The sequence below is a fragment of the Myotis yumanensis genome, unplaced genomic scaffold, assembly GCF_028538775.1.
Source record: "Myotis yumanensis isolate MYYU_CA2020_CCGP unplaced genomic scaffold, mMyoYum1.0.hap1 SCAF_2, whole genome shotgun sequence".
In the NCBI taxonomy this organism is placed as follows: domain Eukaryota; kingdom Metazoa; phylum Chordata; class Mammalia; order Chiroptera; family Vespertilionidae; genus Myotis; species Myotis yumanensis.
In genome coordinates, this window is record NW_027223753.1 from 29228451 (window position 1) to 29253139 (window position 24689).

General features: G+C 45.9%; 1 protein-coding gene across 1 annotated transcript; it reads right to left on the reverse strand.

Moving 5' to 3' along the window:
• Positions 1-7573: 7573 nt before the first annotated feature.
• On the reverse strand, positions 7574-22555 carry MPL (MPL proto-oncogene, thrombopoietin receptor). Its single transcript, XM_070403270.1, has 12 exons — positions 22477-22555; positions 22198-22363; positions 21714-21892; positions 20917-21206; positions 20345-20507; positions 19972-20098; positions 14949-15130; positions 14643-14785; positions 10912-11071; positions 10662-10758; positions 8067-8154; positions 7574-7861 (listed from the first exon to the last, which is right to left on the reverse strand). Exons 1-12 carry the CDS (start codon positions 22553-22555, stop codon positions 7574-7576), a joined length of 1962 nt encoding a protein of 653 aa, XP_070259371.1.
• Positions 22556-24689: the final 2134 nt, after the last annotated feature.

Here is a 24689-nt window from a genome sequence, read left to right on the forward strand (position 1 = left end):
TGGCCTCCACGGCCCTGGGGGCGGGTCTTCCGGGGCAAGTCGCAGATCTCACGAGAGTTCAGCCGGGACACGTGATTTGTGTCGGAAAGCGAGAGGGAAGGGGCGGGGAGCGTCCGGGGGCGGGGCTCGCGCTGCCTCCGCCCGGCCGGTTCGCTTCCATTCATTCCTCAGGTTCCCCTCACCCGCCCTGCACATTTAAACCCTCCCTGTGGGGCTTATTTATGATACCCAAGTGCAGAGCGCTGTGGAACGACCTGAAGCACTGACCCCTTTAGAGAACGGAAAGGGAGAGGGTGGAGGGAGAGGGCGGGATGGGGTCTGAAAGGGCTGAGAGGCTTCACGGAAGGGAGGCCGGAGGAGTTAGGGTTCATCCGCTGTTGGCCCGGTGAGAGTAGGGGTGCTGTAGGCAGACGCGAGCAGAGCAAGCACGTTGGGCCAGGTTCAGGAAGGAGGTCATGGGGTGTAAAGCCACAGGTGCCTAACAATAGCCAGTGATGGCGAACCTTTTGAGCTCGGCGTGTCAGCATTTTGAAAAAACCCTAACTTAACTCTGGTGCCGTTTTGATATTTGCAACCGTAGTAAAACAAAGACTTATATTTTTGATATTTATTTTATATATTTAAATGCCATTTATCAAAGAAAAATCAACCAAAAAAAATGAGTTCGCGTGTCACCTCTGACACGCTTGTCATAGGTTCGCCAGCACTGCAATAGACAATTGTCGGGTGGGAAGTCACCCCCGGGATGACCTTTCCTCCCCTAGCATATGGATGGAGCCCCCGACCGGTCCTCCCTAGAGATAGCACCTAGGCCTCAGTTGTATTTCAACTCCAGGCCCAGAAAAGCAACAACACCAGATAAGCAATGCCAAGGCTGACCTCAGAGCTGGCTGCATTGAATAATGACAATGACCCTCTGCCCTGGTGCCGGCCAATCAGTGGAGACCACGACTCTGAAAGGACACACCTGTAAAACTGCTGAGTATTCTATTGAGATCTTCCCCTGGGACCTCCCCTACACTCTCCGCCCTTAAAACCCTCAGGACGGAGGACCCCAGTGTGTTCTCCCTCCTAGGAGCACACTCACGCTCTTCCCTCTCCCTTCTCCTTCCCCGCCATCTCCCTGCCCCTGGCACCTTACCATTAGCTTCCTCACTCCCAAGCTCCAAGGGCCCTTCCTTTACACCTATAACTTGTTTCTGAAGCCCATTTCTTCTAGGAATTACTTTTCTACTTCTGTAATTGACCCAATAAATGTTCTCTTACAGTTTGGGCCTGGAGTTAATTCTTTCCTAGCCAGAACCCAAGTACCGAGGTTGCTGAACCCAGATGTGGTCTGACCCCACCAGTCATACACCTGGTGCTATTCCTGCCGCCTACAACAGGAACACTGCTAGGAAAGAAGTAGTACATGTGTTTGTTTTTAAAATTGTTTTGTTTGCTGTTTTACAATCAGGGGAAATGAAGCTGAAAGGGGTGAATTCTTTATAGTCAAGAAAAAGAATCAGGATTCAGACCTGCCCATGTAGAAGGTAAGGTTGGACTTGCCCTGAGGGAGACATTGTGGCTTAATCTTATGGGGCTTTAGAGGTGTCAGGAATTTTAGAGATCCACTGTGGAGGTGCACCCTCCCCATCTTGGAAACACCCATATTTTATAGGTGAAGAAACAGAGGCCCAGGGAAGGGATGTGCCAGAGTTCACACAAATTGGTGGAAATCCAGGTTCAAAATCCATTTAATCCAGTGCTCTAATAATGACTTGAATGAATTGTGTGAATGTGCTCAGAGGTGAAACAGCAATAATAAAAATAATAATAGGTACCATTTATTGGCCATCTGCTAACTATTGTGTTTAAAAGGCTTGCATACATTATTGAGTTTAATCCTTACTCCTATAAGACATAATTTTGCCCCTTTTATAGAAAAAGAAACTGGGTCAGAAACTTGCCCAAAGGCACACAGCCAATAATAATAAGTAGTGGAATGCCCTGGCCAGTGTTTCTCAGTGGTTAGAGCGTCTGCCTGAACACTGAAGGGTCTCGGTCAAGAGCACACCTGGATAGCAGGTTCAGGTTCAGTCCTGACCATGGGTGGTTGGGGTGCATGTGGGAGGCATCCAACCAATGTGTCTCTCTCATGTGGATGTTTCTCTCTCTCTCTCTCTCTCTCTCTCTCTCTCTCTCTCATCTCTGCCCCCTTCCTCCCTCTCACTCACTAAAAATCAATGAAAAAAAAATCCTCTGGTGAGAATTAACAAAACAAAACAAATGTGTGAGCCACGTCCTGCGTGGTTCAAGGTTCAGGATCTGGAGAAGGGCCACACACAATGACAGAGACGAGACAAGAAATAATAATTTGGAAATATTCGGGGCCAGGTGGGAAGCCCAACGCAAGGGGAAGGACTTCCACTGGTGCCCACACCTTGCCAACCTTTTATTCAATTTTGGATACACATATAGCCCTTAGTCAGGCAGGCAATTCCGGTAACAGACAGACTATCTTAAAGGTCAGTAAAGATTTACTCTGAGACTATTTGGTCAGGAAATTGCTTGAGCCACTATTGTCTCAACTAAACAATTGATGCATAGCTCTGGCCCTTGCCAGGGCTCAAGGTTCACCAGCATTCCGGGCTCCTTGTTTACATGTCTCTGATAGTGAAGACAATGGGTAGCTTCCAACGAACAAACAAACAAAAATAAGTAGTGGAGTGAACTCTGATGATGACAGAGAAAAATCTGGTGCTCTTAGCCCAAATTTAATATTGTTACCTTTGATTTTGAAGTGTTTATGTTCTCTATTTCCAATTACCTTGGAAAACAAGGAGTTGGATATCCTGGGATTTTAAATGGGGAGTCCCATTTACATAGGAAATGTAGTCTAGAATCAGGCTGGTCAGGGCCTTAAATGTTAAGCTAAGGAGTTTGGACTTGATCTGTTTTATCAGTGAGAGTTTTCTGTGTAGGGAAGGGCCAAACAAAACATATCTGAGGGCATGGCCAGCAGTTTGCAGCTTCTGGAGTAGGGTTAACTGCAGAGAATAAGGATAGGGTAAATAAGGGTACAACCTCAGGAATTCATAATTTTAAAATAAAGGAATGAAAGAAGCCAGATTATACTGACATGGACCTTGAAATGGGAAGAATTCTAATATGATGTAAAATAGTTAAGCAGAATGATGAGAGAAGAGGTCAGATATAGCTATTGAGAAACAAATCATCGGTGACCATGGAGAAAGAGGGATCAGGAGAGTGGGTGCTCGGGTTCCAATTGGAAAGGTCGAAGAAAGAAGGGTGGGGAGAATACGAAGGCAGCAGCACGGCCTACTTGTGTGAGAAATCTGGGAGTGGAAAAGGGGCAGTGCAATGGGAGTTTGAGGGAATAATAGCACCAAGAGTACTATGTCTTTTTTGTTGTTGTTAATCCTCACCCACGGATATTTTTCCATTGATTTTTAGAGAGAATAGGAGAGGAGAGAGACAGAGAAAGAAAAAAGCATAGATGAGAGAGAGACACATTGATTGGTTGCCTCCCACACATGCCCCAACCAGGGCTGAGGATCAAGCCAGCAACAGAGGTACATGCCCTTGACCTGAATTGAACCCAAGACCCTTCAGTCCACAGGCTGATGCGTTATTCACTGAGCCAAACTGACTAGGGCGAGGCCTATGTCTTTTGGAAGGTGAAGGCAAGAGTCAGGGGAGGTGAAAGGGGCCAGGCAAGGGCCAGCTGACAGAACAAAGGAAACTGGGTACCTTCCCCAGGAAGAAATGGGGTAGAAAACACAGGGAGCTTTTCCAGTCTAGGAAAGAAACATCACTTCCTCTTAGGCTAGAGGCAAGGAGAACAAGGCTTTTAAGATGGATAATTAGAGGCTGAGGAGCTGGTTAGATGCGGGGAACTCACACCTGAAGGACTTGAATCTAGGGAAGCAGAGGATATGGAAGGAATAAAATATAGGTGATATTCAGGGGGTGGAACTTAGTTGGGATATTAAAAATAGCTCAATAAACACTGAGTATTAACTATATGCATGGCATTGTGTTAACATTTTTAATCCTCACATTAGCAAATAGTGGAAGAGAAAGAAATCAGGTTCTAAAGAGTCAAAGGTAAGGAGTGAGATTAGTAGGAAGATCAATCTGGAGGCAGCATACAGGTTGAAACTGGAGAGATATAAAGAGAGACTACAGTGTGGCTCAGTGGTTGAGCATCGACCTATGAATCAGGTCACAATTCAATTCCAGATCAGGGCACTTGCCCAGGTTGTGGGCTCGATCCCCAGTCGGGGGAGTGCAGGAGGCAGCTAATCAATGATTCTCTTTCATCATTAATGTTTCTCTCTCTCCCTTTCCCTTCCTCTCTGAAATCAATAAAAATATATATTTTAAAAGAGGCAAAGATATTAGTTAAAAGGCTGTATGTAGTTCAGTGGAGATAGAGGAAATGGAATTTAAGAAGTATAAGTGACCCTAACCGGTTTGGCTCAGTGGATAGAGCGTCGGCCTGCGGACTCAGGGGTCCCGGGTTCAGTTCTGGTCAAGGGCATGTACCTTGGTTGCGGGCACATCCCCAGTGGGGGGTGTGCAGGAGGCAGCTGATCGATGTTTCTCTCTCATCGATGTTTCTGATTTTCTATTCCTCTCCCTTCCTCTCTGTAAAAAATCAATAAAAAATATATATAGAAGTAAAAGTGATCAGGACATGATGGCTGAGTGGGTGTAAAGGTGAGAGGTTCACTGGTTTGGGCCTCATCCCTGTCTTGAGTCCCTAGGAATAAAGTCGGAGCCTTGAAGATGACTAGGGGAAGGAATGATGGAAAATGAGTATACTGGATGTCATCCATTTGTCCCATTCAGACCCACTCTTCATCCTTCTCCACCCTGCCCGTGCCCTGTGAAGATGATTCATATGGCCTGTGTCAATGGATTTCCTTGGGCTCTAGTTTTTGTTTGGGTTCCACCAATGGGGGGATATTATAGGTTGAATCGTGTCCCCCAAATTCATATGTTGAATTCCTAAGTCCCAGTACTTCAGAGTGTGACCTTATTTGGAAATAGGGTCATTGCAGATGTAATTAGTTAAGATGAGGTCATTTGGGAGGGCCCTAATCCAGTATGTCTGGTGTCCTTATATAATGGGGAAATTTAGGCACAGACACACACAGGGAGAATGCCATGTGAAAATGAAGACAGAGATAAGGGTGATGTTTCTCCCAAGTCAAGGTCCGCCAAAGACTGCCAGGAAACCACCAGAAGCTAGGGGAGAGGCATGGGACAGATTGTTTCTCACAGCCTCAGAAGGAACCAACCCTGCTGACACCTTGAACTCCTAGCCTCCAGAACTGTGAGACAATACATTTTTGTTATTTAAGCTACCAAGTTTGTGGTACTTTGTTACAGCAACCCTAGCAAACTAATACAGAGATCAGAGGGTGAGAGAAGAGTGACCTTGAGCTATTTATTCCCCTGGCTCCCTCCCTGCCATGTCTCCATGGGTTGGCTGTATATCTCTACCTTAATGGAGAGCCAAGCAGCCCTCTTTCACAGCTACTCTCCCCAGGTCTAGTAACTACTCTCTCCCCTTATCCTTTGATGCCTAGGGGTGGAACCAGCTCCCAATTGTTGTTAGTCCTGGGTTATTGCACTGTTCCTTGATGGTTTTCATAAATCCTGCCTCATCTTTATAAATATTCCCTTTATTAAACTCTCATCAAGATACCCAGTTTGAGTGTGCCGTCTATTTCTGCCAAGACCCTGACTGATACAATGGGTATGTTTGGAGCCAGAAAAAACAAACAAACAAACAAACAAAACTAAATCAAAAACACCCTTGTTTGAGAATTTGAATGGATCAGGAGAATCCGTAGCCAGAATGGCTGAAGCACATTTTACTGCTTAGAGCAGTGGTTCTCAACCTTTCTAATGCCGTGACCCTTTAATACAGTTCCTCTTGTTGTGGTGACCCCCAACCATAAAATTATTTTCGTTGCTACTTCATAACTGTAATTTTGCTACTTTTATGAATCGTAATGTAAATATCTGATATGCAGAGTGTATTTTCATTGTTACAAATTGAACATAATTAAAGCATAGTGATTAATCACAAAAACAATATGTAATTATATATATGTGTTTTCCAATGGTCTTAGGCGACCCCTGTGAAAGGGTCGTTCGACCCCCAAAGGGGTCGCGACCCACAGGATGAGAACCGCTGCCTTAGAGGCTGAGGGAGGTTGGCATGGGGTTAAGGTGATGGTGTCCAGAAAGATTTAATTCATTTAGAAAACATTTATTGAAGGCTTACTCCCATGCACCGAGCGCTACTCTGTGGGGGCAGGGGTGAGGGGGCAAGCAGAGGGTGGAGGAAGACAAATCAGAGCCTTTGCCCTCAAGGAGCTCACAATCTAGTAGCAGAGACAGACAAGTGAATAGCTGCTTGCATAGTCATCACAGGTGCTGTAGTAGCAATATGGGCTGGAGACAAGAACTTGGGTTAGCTTAGAGTAAAGGCAATGAAAGTGGGTGGAATTAGAGACTGTTAAGAATGGACTCTTGAGCCCTAGCCAGTTTGGCCCAGTGGATAGAGTGTCAGCCTGCGGACCGGGTTCGATTCTGGTCAAAGGCACGTACCTTGGTTGCAGGCTCTTCCCTGGCTCAGGCCCTGGTTGGGGGGGGCACTTGCAGGAGGCAACCAATCGATGTGTTTCTCTCTGTCTTTCCCTCTCTCATCCACTCTCTCTAAAAGGTCAAGGGAAACATATCCTTGGGTGAGGATTAACTAAAACAAACAAACAAAAAATAAATAAAAAGAATGGACTCTTGAGAGACTTCTAAAAAGGAGTAGAAGAGATGCCAGGCTAAGAGAACAAGAAAGAATAATTATGACCATTCAGATATATGAAACACTATATCCTAGGCACTGTGCTTAGATTATCTCACTTAATCCTCTTCACAACTCTATAGAGTTCCATTACCCCTGTTTTATAGATGAGAAACTAAGGCTCAAAGACTTTATTTGGCCACAGCTAGTAAGTGGAATGACAGGAATTGAACTCAGTGCTGACTCCAGAGTTTGTGCTCTTAACTACTAGAGGAACAAAACCAGGAGAGACCGTGATGTCATAGAAGCCAAGGTAGGAGAGAATTTAAAGGAGAAACAAGTAGTCACTGTGGCAAATGCCACAGAGAGATCAGATAAATGGAGGGTTAACAAGATCCTATTGGATCTTGCAATTAGAAAGTTTGAGATGAACTTTGCCTGGGCAGTTTCATTAGCAAATTTGCAGTAGAAGTACTCATTGAAGTAGTCCAAAAAGCAAATGAGAAGTGGGGAAGTGTGGCATTAAAGAGGTGAGAGAAAGAAGGTGGAAATTAGAGCTTAGTCAAATAAATGAACCTTGCCTGAGGAAAGAGGCTCCTGGATTTTTGTCAGCAGCAGTATTGCAAGATCAGTGTTGTGAAACCCAGCTACAAGGGTCAACAAAGAGGATGGAAGTGAGGTCTGAGATGTGTATGGTGTGGCGGTGGGGTGGGGTGGGGTGGGGTAGGTAGAAAGGGTGGGAAGAAAGGTCTACTAAAGGGTTTGGTTCTGTCCAGGGTACTGGGAGTGAGGAGCCTGCCAACAGGTCAGTGGTAAGTAGGAATGGTTGGCAATGTGAGTGGTGCAGTAGGATCCCGACTCAGCCGTGGGCAGTTGCACAGAGAGGGGCATGGTCCCCAGGCAAGCGGGCTGCAATCCTCGGTAGTCCATCTGGGTCTGGGAGGAACATAGGGGCAAGGGAGTCTTCTCTGAGGACTTAGGTAGAATTTCAAGGAGGCTGGGTTCCACTTCTTCATAGACATCTGAGACTGCAGCCTTGGGCTGGGAGAGATGAGAGGAAAAGGGGGCTGGATTAGCAGGTCCTGTGCGAGAAGACCCGGATTGTGTAGGGAGGAGGGTCTGGCTTGGGGTAGGCCCAGGACGATGGAATACTGGTAGGCAATGGTCTTAGAAAGGTTGTTGTGTGTTCAAGGATCCAGCTCCTTGTAGGACTAGTGGTGGGTGGTAGGGAGAGGAGTGCACTCACCGGACTCAGGGCTGCAGTATCCCTAAGGTACTGGCCTAGGACCCGGTGTAGGTCTGGCAGTGAGGGCCACAGGGCATGCCTCAGGCTCCTGGGGGAGAAGGAAAAAAGGAGACTGAGTCATGGGAGTGAGTTGGGAGGGAGGAGAACATTGAGGTGGGGCAGTGGGGAAGGCTCTGAGGTGGGCAAGTAAAGCTTGGAGAGGTAAGAGTGTAGTCAAGGTAATAAAAGTAAGAGTATAGGTGCAAAGGAAACCTCTGGTGGGGGAGGGACGTTAATGGTGTGGAGATTCAAAAAAGGAGCGGTACAGAGTGTTCTCAAACATTCTGCTTCAGGGCCTTTGTGCTTTCTTTTTGCTCTGGAACACTCAATTTATTCCCTCGCTTCATTTAGGTCTCTGTTCAAATGCCATTCTGACAAAGAGGTCTTCCCTGACTACCCTGTCTAAAACAGTACCACCTCCCTTCCCCATTACTTTATCTTCTGCTCTGCTTTATTTTTCTTTATAACACTTGACTTATTATGTATTTATTATTTTTTAATTAAATTTTATTGATTTTTTTTTTTTTTACAGAGAGGAAGGGAGAGGGATAGAGAGTTAGAAACATCGATGAAACATCAGTGAGAGAGAAACATTGATCAGCTGCCTCATGCACACCCCCTACTGGGGATGTGCCAGAAACCAAGGTACATGCCCTTGACCGGAATCGAACCTGGCCGATGCTCTATCCACTTAGCCAAACCGGTTAGGGCTATGTATTTATTATTATTGTATCTATTTGTCTTTGTCTCACCCCATTAGAAGAATGTAAACTCCACGAGAGCAAAGAGTTTGTGTATTTGCTCACTTCTGTATTTCCAGTATATAGAATAGTGTGTGGCGCATAATAGGTGCTCAAGTAATTAGCTTAGTGAATGAATGAAGAGAGCCAGTGGGGCTTATTATTAAGTTACTGGGGAAGGTGATCTATCTGGGAAGAGTATGGATTAAGGTATGTTGGGGAACTTCCAATTCTTTAGGCTCATATTTCCACATGGAGGGACTTTAGCTGAACAACATTTCAGACCTCTTCTGTGAACCTCACTCATATCTCTCCAGGGGAGAAGGAGTGAGTTATCTGGTAAACTGGGGAAAAGGAGCTGAGTATGTCTGGTTCAGCAACACCACCTCCTCCTTTTCTCCTTTTTACTTGGATCTGGCTACCTGCATAGAGGCTACATTCCCACCTGCATATTAAAAGTTCAAAGACAGGCATGTTCAAAGAGAGATGATAGCCTAGGACCATCAAAAAAGCTGCCTGGAGGAGTTGCTTTCTGAGCTGAGTCTTCAAGAATCAAAAGATGTTGCCAATTGAAAGACTGAGGTGGTATGCATTCTATCTTTTCTGTTTATAACTTCCAATGACATTTCTCCTTAACCTTAGTCTTCCCACATAAATAAGTCATTTATTAATAACATCTATTTAAGGGTGTGCTATCTGGCATACACTGTACTGAGGATTTTTTAAAATACATATTTTATTAGTTTTTTAGAGAGAGGAAGGGAGAGAGATAGAGAGTTAGAAACATCAATGAGAGAGAAACATCGATCAGCTGCCTCCTGCACATCTCCCACTGGGGATGTGCCCGCAACCCAGGTACATGCCCTTGACCGGAATCGAACCCGGGACCCTTCAGTCCGCAGGCCGACGCTCTACCCACTGAGCCAAACCGGTTTCGGCTGTACTGAGGATTTAAAGATAACCAAATAAGATATAGGGAAGACATAATGAAATAAATGTAGTAAAATGCTACTGGTACTATGATAGAAGTCTGTATATGGGGTACAAAGAGAGTAGCAAATAGGGGAGGGCTAGGAAAGGTTTCCCAGGAGTTGGTGAAGAAAGTTATTTAAAGATAAATAGGTATTAGTCATCCATGGAGGATATTCCAGATAGAGGGTACATAATGTGCAAAGGCACTGAGAAATAAAACCACTTGACTTGTGGAGGAAATCATCAACAGTTTGGCAAGACTGATGAGCAAGATGGAAGAAGATGGAAATGCTGGCAGGGGCCAGATCTGGCGGAGCTTTGCTTGTCATTCTAGAATCTGAACTCTATCCTGGGGAGCGATATAGAGATTTAAAGAGGTACATGATAAATTCACGTGTGCATTTTAGCAAGAATGCTTGGGTGAGACAAATTGGAGGGAGAAGAGGCTTTGTTTCAGTGAGTCGGGTAGTGTGTGTAGGGCTAGAGAAAAGGAGCCTTTGTTTGAGCGAGGCTTAGGAGGTGGAATGACCAGACCAGATCAGACTGGATAAGGAGGAGGAGGCACCTAAGTGTTTTGGCTCGGGTGGCAGGTGGACAGTAGCTTTGCTCCTGAGATGAGGAGTCAGGAGGTGGGGCAGTGTGAGTGTCCAGGACAGTGCGCATGTTGAGAGTGTTAGGAAGCAGTGCGACTCCCAGGGAAGACCGGCAGGAAGCCTTCGGCTGAAGCCACAGGTGTGGACATGCAGTTGTCCAGAAAGTGGGTGTCCAAGAGCTTGGCATGCTTATTCCGAGGCCTCCGGCCCGCCCTGACCACGGCCCGTCTCCGGCCGGTCCAGGGCGGTACCTGTAGTGCGCAGGAAACTGCCACCGCAGCAGCAGCAGGCCCAGGAGAGTGCTGAGGCCCAGCACCAGGAGCAGAGCGGTCACCAGAGAAATCCAGGCTACGGGGAAGAAAGGAGTCAGACCTCTGCCACGCCGGCCGGAGCCCCGCCCCCAGGCCCGCCCCTCGTCGACCCAGGCGCCGCGCGTGCGCCGTGCGGGCGCCCCGCCAACTGCGCAGCCGCAGACAGCCTTTGCCCTGGCGGGGCCCTCACCGGTCTCGGAGGCGGTCTCTACCCGCACTGGGGCGGACCAGGCGCTCCAGGGGCCTTGGTAGGTGGGGCCGTGGAGCCTGGCGCGCAGCTGTAACCGGTAGCGGGAGCGCGGGCGCAGCTCCAAGGTCTCTCCCTGGGCCCCCAGAGGCGGCTCCAGCACCTGCGCAGAGGAGAAGCGAGAAGGTGGTTATGCTTCAGGTGCGGATGGGCGGGCATCCGGTCCTTAAGAGATCGGCATTTGTTGGACCAAAACCCTGCCACTTTGAAACCCAAGGGATCCCCTCAAAATGCCTCACGGACAGGAAACACGCATCCCTGCGGAAACCTGGAGACAGAACATCTCCCCCTTCCTGCCGCCTCACCATGCCCGAGGCAAGCCACCTCGAGAGAAGCGCCCTGACACCCGGACACACAGACCTCATCTGCACGGAGAACTACTCATCCTGACACAGATACACACGATACACCCTGACAGAGATCCTGGTGCACGAACACTGACGGGGACACATGACCTGTCAGAAGCAATGAAATCCCAGGCACTCAAATACTAAGGACCCTTTGCAAGTCACACGCATTCAGCAGAGGATGCCAGAATTATGCTAGTGTTGGGGTTGCAAGGACAGATTCCAAGCAGAGGGCACAAATATCCTGTGTAAAAGCAGGGAAGCTTTATTAACTTAAACATCTAGCAAGTTTTTATGAACTGCTTGTGATATGCCAAGTATTGGGCTAGCACTGGGGAAGAAGGTACATGAAACATGGTCTCTTGCATGTCCACTAAGGAAGACATGCAAACAAGTAAATAATTATAAGTAATTAGTGCTATAATCATATAATAAAAGGCTAATATGCAAATTGTCCCCTGAACCGGGAGTTTGACAGGTAGTTCAACCAGTGGGTGGAGCTGGCCCCTCCCCCCAGCCAGCCCCACCCCCTACCTGCCCCTCACCCCCATGCCAATCAGGGCAGGCCAGCTGGACCCCACCCGTGCATGAATTCGTGCACCGGGCCTCTAGTCTATAATAATAAAAGTGTAATGTGCTAATTAGACCGGACAGCTGAACAACCTTCCAGACGTCCTTCCAGATGAAGCTGGGGCTATGAGGGCCGAGGCAGCTGCTGTGGCCGCTACAGCTGGGAGGGCCAAGCCCCTTTCACGAATTTTGTGCACTGGGCCTCTAGTAACGATATAAGTAAGGCACCAGGAGCACAAAGGAGTATTTAGTACAGTCTGAGTTGCTTGACTGGGGACTACAGAGTAGTTCAGTATGCAGACTGGAAAGGCAGGCTGGACAGTCAAAGAGGAGGCTAAGGCAGTGGTAGGAGGGATTGGAGAACTGTTAGTACAATAAATTCAACTTGTTAATAATTAGGGGGGAGAGACAAGGCAAAAGGAAGAAGAATCGAGGAGGATTCCAAGCTTGGGTAACTGGGTAAGTGGTGCTGCCATTGTCAGAGATGGTACAGAGGAGAAATAAGTTTGAGGAAGAAATACTGTATGGTTCCATTTTATCAAGTTCAACAACAGTCAAACTTATCAATAGTAATGTTGGAATAGTGGTTACCTTGGAAGGGAGGTCCTATGACTATAAGGGTATGAGGAGTTTCCAGGGTGCTAGAAATAACATATTGTGGTCTGGATAATGGTTACATGGGTGTATACAGTGGTCGGCAAACTCATTAGTCAACAGAGCCAAATATCAACAGTACAATGATTGAAATTTCTTTTGAGAGCCAAATTTTTAAAACTTAAACTATATAGGTAGGTACATTGTTATTAACTTAATTAAGGTACTCCTAAAGCTGGCCTTTACTAAAAACATCTTCAATCTGATTGAGGTACGTTCGCTGAGGTCAACCCCTTCCAACTCTCCCATACACACTCGTCTTGTATACTTCTTTTGTCTATCTCCTTTCGTTCATCCTCTCTATATGTCCAAACCATCTCAACATACCTTTCTCAATCCTCGACACTACATCTTCTTTCACTCCACAACGTTCCCTAAAATTAACTTAATAAACTTTACTTAAAGTTTTAAGTCAACTTTGCACTGTACGTGCGTGCCCGCACGTGGTATTTTGTGGAAGAGCCACACTCAAGGGGCCAAAGAGCCACATGTGGCTTGCAAGCCGTGGTTTGCCGACCATTGGTGTATACACATGTATAAATTAATCAACCGCATAGTTAAAAAATATTTGCGTGCTTTACTGTAGATGAGTTAAGTTTTGAATATATAGTAGTCCCTCCTTATTCATGGTCTCACTCTGTATGGTTTCAGTTACCTAGTCAATCATGTTCTAAAAATATTAAATGAAAAAATTACAGAAATAAATAATTTGTAAGTTTTTATTTTATTTTTTTAAATGTACCTAACTGTAGTGGCTTCCCTACTACAGTTAATCCTCACCTGAGGATATTTTCCATTGATTTTTAGGGAGAGTGGGAGAGAGAGAGAAAGACAGAAACATCGATGTGAGAGAAACATATTGATTGGTTGCCTCCTGCATGAACCCTGACCAGGGCCCGGGCCGGGGAGGAGCCTGCAACCAAGGTACATGCCCTTGACTGTAATCGAACCTTGGACCCTTTGGTCTGAAGGTCGAAGCTCTATCCGCTGAGCCAAACTGGCTGGGGCTAATTTGTAAGTTTTTAAATGCCTGCCATTCTGAATAGCATGATGAGTGCTCACACCATCCTGCTCCATCTCACCCAAGATGCGAATCATCCCTGTGTCCTGCCTGATAGTCCCTATGTAGTTGTCAAAGTATTGCAATGCTTGTGTTCAAGTAACCCTTATTTTACTTAATAGCCCCAAAGTGCAAGAGTAGTGATGCTGGTAATTTGGATATGCCAAAGAGAAACCATAAAGTGTATGTATGTATTTATAGGAAAAAACATAGTATATGTATATATATATATATATATATATATATATATATATATATATATGCTTTGGTACTGTCCATGGTTTCAGTCCTCTACTAGGGGTCTTTGAATATATCTCCCACAGATAAGGGGAAACTACTGTATGAGTCTGAACTGCCTCTGGGGGCTTTAGGTAGATCTATCTGGTAAGAAGTCGTATATACTGTGTAGGTGGTAAATAAGAATAAAAGTAGAGAAAGAAACTAAGATTTAACTAATGTACATGAGTACCTTCTATCTGTCAGACAGTGTGCTAGACATTTATATAATTAATCTTTACTGTAACTCTGGAAGGTAGATATATTTATTCTCATTTCACCAATAAGAAAAGTGGGACTTCAAATGTTTAAGTAATTTGCCTATGGTAGAAGTTTGTTCCCATATGGTAAGTCTGGGATGGTTAATATAAGGTTGTTAAAACCATGGAGTTGAAGCACTCTCCTAAGGAAAGCCTATACTATGTTTATCTAGAAAAGAATCTAGGATGGGCCTGTAGGAAGCACAACATATCAAGGAAGGGTGGAAAAGGAAGAGCCAGGAAAGGAAAATGAGGTTTGGTCTGAGGGAGCATGAGAATCAGGAGAGACAGGTATCGCAGCAGCAAAGGGAAGAGAAAATATAAAATGGGAGTAGTCAACAGTATCAGATGCCAAAGAGAAGTTAAGATATCAGTTGAATCATATAAACACAGTTACGCAAGCCTAGACATGGACACACGGACGTCCTCACCCCTGATAACAGGCATGATGAAACTCAGGAATACCCTGTGTGGTGAGGTCTGTGGGCATTTGTTCCTTGGTCTTACCTTCCAATCCTGATGGCCTTCTCCTGTGTATCGGAGCTGATAGCAGGTCTCTTGGGCGGCCCAGGATGATGGGTGCTGCCATTTCAATTCCAGCTGCCCGCTGGAGACCTCCCTCCAGTGCAAGTTTGGAGTGGAGATGCGCACTACAGGGATGTCATCAGGGACTGGCCTAAGCCCTTCTGTGCATGAGACATCATGCCACCGGGGCCATGGGTCAAAAGTGTCAAGAGTTGGTGCTTCTGGGCACAGGGTCAGATGCAGTTGGGAGAGGGGCTGTGGGGGAGCAGAAAGGAAGAAAGTTCTTACCAGCATGGTGGATCCAGAAAGGGGAGCCCAGGTAGCTGTGAAAAGCACCCTGGGCTGTGGTCACCTCCACAAGGATGTGAATAACACTGTCATTTCGTGACTTGAAGTGGCAGTGGGAGACCTGGGAGGGCTGTAATCCTGGATTTTTCTCCTCCTCTTCACACTTCTCCCAGATGGGGTCTCTAAGAATCAGCCACGTAGAATCATTGAATTAGGCCTGTCTCAGAGACCAATCCTGATATTCTCCATCCCACAGGAGCGATGCCCTGCATGGATTATCATCTAACTCCTCTCTTGGGTGGGCCCCAGGCTTGCTCTGTCTTCATGCCATAATGTTTTGTTTTCTGACATTTGCTTTGGTGCCCCCCAGCCTCTTCCTCTTAAGAAAGGAGCTAGATGATACATGAAAATAGCATGGGCTATCTAGAGTTCAGGTCTTGGCTTATTGGTGTATAACTGGGCAAATTATTTGGTTTATCTTTGTCCCAATTTCCCCATTTGTAAAACGGGTTAATAATACCTATTTCACAGGATTGTTTTAAAGGTTAAAAAGCCGTCATCATTCTGCAGAAAAACATCCTATGTTTTAAACCTGTTCTCAGCCCTGGATGGTGTGCTAAGTGGTTAGAGTGTCAGCCCGAGAACCGAAGGGTCACAGGTTCAATTCCACTTAAGGGCACATACCTGGGATGCAGGTTTCCCATCCCATTTGGGGTACCAGTGGGAGGCAACCAATTGATGTGGCTCTCTCACATCAATGTTTCTCTCTCTCTCTCCTCTCTCCCCCTCCCTACCACTCTTTAAAATAATGGGAAAAATATCTTCCAGCGAGGATTAACAACAACAACAACAACAACAACAAAAATCTGTTCTCATACAGCAGTTCTCTTAGTCACCTCTATATGTTATTGTCCTATTAGATTATTACAACAACCTCCTCACTGGCTTTTCCACCTCCATTTTTGCCACTCCCTTCAATTTGTCCTCCACACAGCTACCAGAATTTGCTTCCAAAATGTTGATCTGATAATGTCCAGGATATATCACAAATCTGCCCATTTGTTTTTATCTTGACCACTGCCACATTAGATGCAACCACCATTATCTCTTGCCTGGATTAATGCATATGTCTAACTGGTGATCCTACTTCTACTCTCACCTCTTTATAATTTCACAAAGAAGCAGATCTGCCCTAGCCAGTTTGGCTCAGTGGATAGAGCGTTGGTCTGTGGACTGAAGGGTCCCGGGTTCGATTCCGGTCAAGGGTACACGCCTAGGTTGGGGGCTTGATCCTCAATAGGAGGCATGCAGGAGGCAGCCAATCAATGATTCTCACTCATCATTGATGTTTCTATCTCTCTCTCCCTCTCCCTTCCTCTCTGAAATCAATAAAAATATTTTTTTAAAAAGCAGATCTTTTTGAAAAAATATATTTTTATTGATTTCAAAGAGGAAAGGAGAGGGAGAGAGAGATAGAAACATCAATGATGAGAAGGAATCATTGATCGGCTGCCTCCTGCACATTCCCCCCTCCCCCACCCTCTGGGATCGAACCCACAACCCAGGCATGTGCCCTTGACTGGAATCGAACCCAGGACCCTTCAGTCTGCAGGCTGACGCTCTAGCCACTGAATCAAAACCAGCTAGAGCAAGAAGCATATCTTTTTAAAATGTAAATCATATTATGTCACTCTTTCGCTTAAAATCCTTTAATGGCTTTCCATCCCACTTGGAATAAAATCCAAACTCCATACATACCAGGGCCTTCAGTACTCTATATGATTTAGCTCCTCCCTACCGCACCATTTTCTTGTTCTATAATTCTCATACCAGTTTACCACCCTTCATTCACAGAGGCCTTCTTTCTCTGCTACAGTTATGCCAAACGCAGTCTTTGCATTTCACTTTGCCTTAGATTGCTCTGGCTCTAGATTTTCATTGACTTATTCCTTCTTGCCGTTTAGGTTTTAGCTCATTTGTCTGTCACCTTGGTGAGACTCTCTGACCACTCAGTCTAAATTAGCAGCCCTGCCCCATCCTCCCACTTAGTCTCTATCCTATAACCGTGTTTGTCACTCCCTCCCCTCCTCCCACTAAAATTTAAGTCCCCCAAATGTTGGAACCTTTTCTGTTTTATTTGTCATTCTATCCTCAGTGCTTGGCACAGTGCTTGATAATTGTTTATTAAACAAATGAATCATGTCATGTCGACTTCCTGTAAGTGGCTAACCTGTAAGTGGCTAGTTATTACGAAAATTATTTATCATTTTATGTATTTTATGTTTACTCATGCATTCACCAAATTATTGAAACTGTGTGCCTGGCACTGTGCTAGGCCCTATGAATACATAGAGAAGTAATCTTCAAGGAGCTCTCATTTCAGTGGGAGAGGCAGACAAACAAACAGATGGTATTTTTCTGTGCTGTGCACAGGCTGGTTGGGGAGTATCAAGGCAGATGATCTTCCCCAAAATGGGAGGGTCAGAGAATACTTCCTGGACAAGGCAGTGCTTAAACTGAGTCTTGGACTATAAATAGGAGGCAAAGGGGACAAACAGGCATTTGAGGCACATGCTTGGGCACAGATAAGAGATATGATGCTTTGGGGGAAATTTGAAGTGGTGTAGAATGCTTTTATCACCCTGGTGGTGAGTGGTAAATGTGAGAGGCCAGACCACGGTCATGGATGGCCCTGTGGCCTTTCTAAGGAGCTTGAACTCAATCATGTAGTAACTACAGAGACATTAAAAGATTTTAAATAGGGCCCAACTGGTTTGGCTCAGTGGATAGAGCGTTGGCCTGCGGACTGAAAGGTCCTAGGTTCGATTCCGGTCAAGGCCATGTACCTTGGTTGTGGGCACATCCCCAGTAGGAGGTGTGCAGGAGGCAGCTGATCGATGTTTCTAACTCTCTATCCCTCTCCCTTCCTCTCTGTAAAAAAAAGCAATAAAATGAATGTTTTTAAAAAGATTTTAAACAGGAATTGTCACAATTGGCTTTATACTTTAGGAAGATCATTCTAACTGCAGTTTGTAGGAAAGGATTTGTGAGGGTAGAGTAGGAGAGAAATCCATTAGGACATTGCACATGGAAAGTGATGAGGATCTGAAAATAGGGTTGTGGCAATGGGGGTTGAGGGAAGTAGATGGATTCAAGAGATACTGAAGAGGTAGAAATAAGTATTTCTGATTGGATTTTAAGGGTATAGAAATGGCAGAAGTCCAGGGTAATTTTCATGTTTCAGGCCTGAAAAATTGAGCTGGTGGTAGGATGGAGGACAATAAGAGGAGTAGCAGGTTTTGGTGGAGGAAAGGATAACTTCAGTTTTGTCATCCTTGAATCCATTCAAGGCACCTGTATACATGGAAATCTATGCAGTTATTAAAAACAATGAGTTGCATTTTTCAGTGATCTCCAAGGCATATTTTTAAGTAAAAAAGTAAATATAATATATATAATATATATATACACATACAGATATGTGCAATTTATGCTGAAAATGATTATGTATAGACATATATAAATGTATAGAAAAACTGGAAAAATACATTAAAACTGTGAATAGTGTTTCATTATTCATTCATTCAACAATTTTTTACTGAACACCTACTATATTCCAGGTACTGTGATAGGTGAAAATACATTGGTGAGTGTAAACAGGCACTGACTTTGCCTTCATGGATCCTGTATAGTCAAGATCAGCCTTTTCCAACTGGAATTCTGTCCGAAAAAAAAAATTTACCCTCACCTGAAGATATGTTTATTGATTTGAGAGAGAGAGGAAGAGAGAGAAGAGAGAGAGAGAGAGAGAGAGAGAGAGAGAGAGAGAGAGAGAAACACTGCTGTAAGAGAGAAACATTGATCAGTTGCCTCCTACATGTGCCTCAATGGGGGATCAAACCTGCAGCCTAGGTATGTGTCCTGACTGGGAATCAAACCCGCTACCTTTTTGGTGTGTGGGATGATGCTCCAACCAACTGAACTACGTCGCCAGGGCTGAGAGAACATTTTATTATCAACCAAATAACCACATAAATTATAAATGTAAAATTGTAACTATGGTAAGTACTTAAGAAGGAGAGGAACCTGGTACAACAAGGATGTATAGTAGTGCTATTGGAAGGTCAGGGGAAGGTTCCCTGAGGAGGTGACATTTGAGTTGAGGTCTATATGAAGGATAAGTGGAAGTTAAGTAAAGGCAGGAGAGCTGGGTAAACAGCATGGGCAAAGACCCAGAGGCAGGAGGGAATATGGCAAATAAGAGGGAACCCAAGAAGACCAGTACCAGAGCATGGAGAGCAAAAGGCAGCACAGTATAACCAGAGGCTTAAGGCTGAGGTAAGGGCTGAGTCTTTAGAACTTTCTAAGGGCATGATAGAATTCTTTATCCTAAGATCAATTGAAGATTTTTAAGTAGGAAGTGTTATGTTCAGGTTTTCACTTTTAAAAGATCACTGCAGCTCCTGTGTGGAGAATGATTGGAGGATTCAAGAGGTGATCAGTTAATGAATATTCTCAGGCACCCAAGTGAGAGTTGATGGTGGCCTGTATTAGGATATTTAATACGCAAGATCAACAAGCCTTGATTATAGATTGGGTATGGTGGGGGTGACAAATCAATGAGATGTTTGGTGGAATTTCTTGAAGACCAGGCAAAGTTTTGATTGGATTTGATAGTGAAAGTTGCAGTACATATTTGAGTAAGGGAAGGCCAGGCAAAATCTGAGATTGACAAAGGTCACTCTGTCAGCAGCATGGGGGATGAGTTGGAGGTGAATGAGAATATAGGCTGTTGCAGTGGTCCAGGTGACATGATTAAAACTGAACTAACCCAAGACATTCCCAGTGGGGATGGGGAGAGGTTGAGAAGATAAAACACCCATTGGAGGATGAGAGCATGGAGGCCATTTGGTTTTGGGACAGGGAGGGGAGTGAAGAGGACCAAGAACAACTTCTCCCTTCTTTTGGCAAGATTGTGCCTCTCTCCCATGACATCAAGCTCAACCAGCAATTTAACTCTCACCTGTCTCTGGGACAGCACCATGGCCTGCTGTGATAGAAGAAGCCTTGGGAGCTAGCATGGTCCTGTTGCTGCCACTGACAGGTAACATTCTTCAAGTCCAGGGTAAAGCATTGTAGTCCAATTTCCACTGAATCAGAGAAGGAAGTCACATTAGGGCCCACAGGCTTCTACTCTATATGGTATCCAGATCATCTTAACATATATAACTTGGAACATTTACTCCGATTCTTTGTTTTCTCCCTGAACATAGTTCTCTGTTGCAAGTTTGAGGTCATCAGGAAGGACCAGGGTTATCAGAGCTTCCATGTCCAGCCCATGCCTCCCTAAAGACCTTTTTATTTCCTCTTCATCTCCCTATTCCTTTATGACTCACCTGCATCTCCAGGCAGGTCCACAGTCGCAGGGTGGGACCAGGGTCCCCAAGAGCCATGGAGGGAGACCCCATCAGGTTGGCTGCGCAGCTGGAGCCAGTAGGAATTCCCAGGCTGGAGCCCTGAGATGAGGCAGCTTCCACTCATCACTGTCAGAGACGGAGCCTTGAGAGAAGAATCCCAGTCTCAGAATCTAGGTCTGCCTCTCAGCCAAGACAGCCTCCATCTCTTATATTTGAAGCCCCACAGCATGCCTGTGAGGAGATACTCAGTTCCTTACTGGATAGATATGCACACAGACTGGAGGCCAGGTCAGTGGTTTTCAGGTGGTGGTCAGGGTTTTTTAGGGAAGTCCTCATTAATTCGGAGGCCTGAAGCTCTCAACTTTGTTGGTATGAATGACCCAGAGTGGAAGATCCCTAAATAGACACAGTTCCTGAGGACCAATCAGAGTTTGTACTAACTCCCCGAGGACCAACCCAATCTAGTATCCCCAAAGTATGGCCTGTCCTTTCTTGGGGCAAAATAATTCGGGGTAGGAGATAGGAAGTGGAGTGGAAGAAGACCAGAATACTTTTCTAGTTAGGGAGGTCTGCTCTAATCCATCCTGTTGGGGCTGTGCACATGGAGTCTGGTCCAGAGCTGGGGCTGGGTTTGGCCTCCACTGAGCTGGGCAGCAGGTTTCTGTGGACAGCAACTGCATGACTGTGGGACCAGTGGAGTTCCTGGGATCCTTGGGGCCATAGCGGAGTTCATGCCTCAGGAAATCACTGATTTCAGGAGCTGGGGCCGTCCAGCTGATCTGAAGTTCCCCTGGTTGGATCCCGCCCATGGCCTTGATGATATTGGGGGGAGCTGGTACTCCTGAGGGCAAGATAGAGCACATCAGAACTGTCTGAATGCCACAGTCTACAGTTTAACCCATGGATTGTAGAGAGGGGTGCTAGAGGCTGGATTGGCTCTCTTGGAGGGCAGGGCAGGGAGACTCCTTATCCTGTTTTCCTTTCCTCATGAGAACAGTGACCTCATTCCAAGTTAGTTAGACTCAGTGCTCCTCAAGAGTGGGGATCTCTTTTCATCAAGAGCAGGGATCTCTGTATACTTGTCACCTAGCACAGTGCCTGGCACTGTTGAATGAGTGTGTAAATGAATAGGTTAATGATGGGAAGGCCAGAGTATCTCTGATGTGAAACGAAGTCTAGGTCTCGATGCCAAGGCTGGGAGGAATGATAGGGTGTCTTGAGGTGTCTCTGGGGGTCTAGTAATGGAGGCCATGCATGTTGTCCTGAAAGAGCACCAACTGGTCTGACTCTATGATCTAGCCTGGGGGCAGCAAATAGAGGGGCCAAGGTGACGGAGGATGGCCCTTACCCACACTGTCCACAAAGAGCACCCGCTGGGTCAGATTCTGGTTCAAGAACACGTTTTTCACCCAGAGGTGCAGTGGGAAGAAGAGACGAACTTCATCCTGGGCTGGAAACTGGCACACATATCGAATTCCAAAGGGAGACACACGCTGGGGACTCAGGGGGCAGGCACGGGGCTCCTCCCTGTGGGCAGAGGAAGTCCATCCTACCTACCCAGCCACCCTCAGGACCCAGGCTGGCCCCAAGCCCTACTTCTATTTCCATTACTATCTCTTTTTTCTCAGTGCCTGGGATAGGTTGGATGAGGGGTTATGTAGAGGCTTGAGCTCGATCTATCCAAAGCACATCAATTCATTAAGTGGCTACTGAAGGCATGTACTTGAAGTAATTCTCTTATGGGGCCAAAGGCAGGGAAGCTACTGGAGCAGGGCTCAGGTGAGGTAAGAACAGGACAGGTGCAGGGGAGTGGGGCACAGCCCAGCACATACCCTGGGTAGGCATACAGCAGCTGGTATGTTCCACTGGGTGCTGCCTCTTCCTCATCCCAGAAGCAAGTGAGGTCCTCAAATGTTCGAGAAAAACAGTTCAGAGGCTCTGAGTCCAAGGCCAGCAAGGAAACATCTGAGGAACAGCTGGTGAGTTGGGCTCTGGGTCCTTCCAGGCATGTTTGAGAAAGATAGGGGACCAGTGGGAGCCTCCTAACTTGCATCCCTCCCAGGGCTCCCTCTTCCTGTCTATAGGTGAGATCCACCCTCCATACACCTCACCTTGGCTGGTGACTTGTGCCAGGTTTTGGGGAGCCAGGAGGAGGCAGGAGGTGACCACCAAGAGGGCCCAGGAGGGCATCTTCTCCGGCACTGTGTGCCTGCCTTAGCCCATCCTCCCTCAGGAAGCCGGGCCCCAATCCCCTCCCGGGCCAGCCCCTCAGGTTCCTGTCAGATACAGCCCCACGTCCTGTCCCTGTCCCTGCCCCTCTGGGGCCTATCCAGACCACACTGGGGCCAGGGGCCAGGGGAGGGGGAAGGGGACAAGCGGGTAGGAGGGACTTGAAAGAGAGGATACAGGCTTTTTGGTAGGAGTGAGATGGGGGTTATAATTTGACCATGTATCAAAAGGAGACTCAGCGTCCATGTGTGTCTAAGTTGACTATTATAGAAGGGCGTGTTATCAACAAAAATAGTAACATTTACTAACAGTGAGCACTTACTGTGCTGCCATGTTTTAAGTGCTTCATATCTATTGACTTAGCTAATCCTCACAATAGTCTTATTACTCCCATTAGAGAGGTGAGCAAATTAAGATGAAGAGAAGTTGAAGGCTTGCCTCAGATCATATGCCTACTCAGAGGTAAAGCTCAGAAACCAAGTGCTTAACAACCATGTGATGCTCTTGGAAAGTGTAGTGCCAAGAAATGACCACCTGCCACACAACCACAACAAAATGGTGGCTATTTCCATTTTAATAGGTTCTGTGACTTTGTGCACAAGTGAACACATTCTCCCTGGAACTGGACATGCCCCTTTCATTGTGGGTAGCTCCACAGCTGCCTCTCATTCTTTGCTGTTCAAAGTGTGGTCAGTAGACCAGCAGCAAAAGCATTACCTGGGAACTTGTTAGAAATGCAGAATCTTGGGCCCTACTCGAGATGTACCAAAATAGAATCTGCATTTTACCAAAATTGCCAGATGATTCGAATACACATTAAAGTTAGAGAAGCACTAGTCTTCAGTATTTTTATCTAGTTGGCTTGAAATCAGGGGATGGTTGGTCTCAGCTCTTCAGCTCGTGCTCATCTTCCTCACATTAGCAGCAGAATAGTGGGCATGACCCCTTGTATGAAGCCCAGGCCTCCTCCTGGAGGGCTGTAACTATGGGTGGCTTTTATGTCAACTCTCAGAAGCTTTGACTCTTGCAGGCTGGGGCAGGGGAGGGGGGTAATATGCCACATAAACTCCCACAGGGAGTTGGAGCTCCCATTGCTGGCTCTACAGGTTTGAGTGTCCTTAATATCACCTTTCTCTCTTCCTCCCAAATTAATGCTTTTAACATAGAACATTTGTAAAGTCCACAGGGAATGGAATGGCACCTTAAGGGGAGGGGAGGAAGAGGAGGGGAATGGAAATCCTTCAGCCTTCCTGTGAGGTCTTAGTTTCTCTGGCATCATTTCTTTGCACGAAGTCTCTGAACCATGTTAGTCCTGGTTCCTGTCCAGCTCTCAGGTTCAAAGACCAGCTGCCTTTGCCCAATGTGGATGATTTTGGATGCCTCTCCCAGCCCCCAACCAATGGCCATCCAACCTCTGTCAGGTCAAGTGAGAGAGGAAAGACAGCTTTAATGTTCATATAGGCCCGTGGCTTTGATGCTAGGTATATACTGATGATTTCAAAATTAATATGTCTAACTTTCTTCCAGATTTAGATTGCATCTCCACTTGTATGTCCAATGGGCGTATTATTCTTAAGATGGCCAAAATAAAACTCTTGATTCTGGTTCCCATGCCTAAACCTGTTTTATTTTTTCCTAGTCTTATCCATGTCTATAAATGGCAACACTACTCAGTTGATCAAACCCAAAATCTCAGTACTCTTTGGTTTCTGTCTTTCTCTTATCTTGAGTTCAATCAGATATCTTTTATTTTTTTCATTAGTACCCAGATATCTTTTAAAAATGTATCCTGAATCTGAACACTTTTTACCACCTCTTCTCCTACCATCCTAGTCCAAGTCTGAATGACTGCAATAGCTTCCTAACTGTCTCCACTCCACCCCTTTCATCTGTCTTCCACGTAATGTAGGGCTATGTTTAGACTGCAAATCGTATTTCTTTGCTCCCCTGCTAAATTCCTCTAATGATCCTACTGCACTTAGAATAAAATCCAGACACCTCCTACTGGCACACAAAATCCTGCCTGACCTGGTCCATGCCTACTTAAATCTCACCTCCTACCACTGTCTTTACTCTGGCTCAGCCACAATAACCT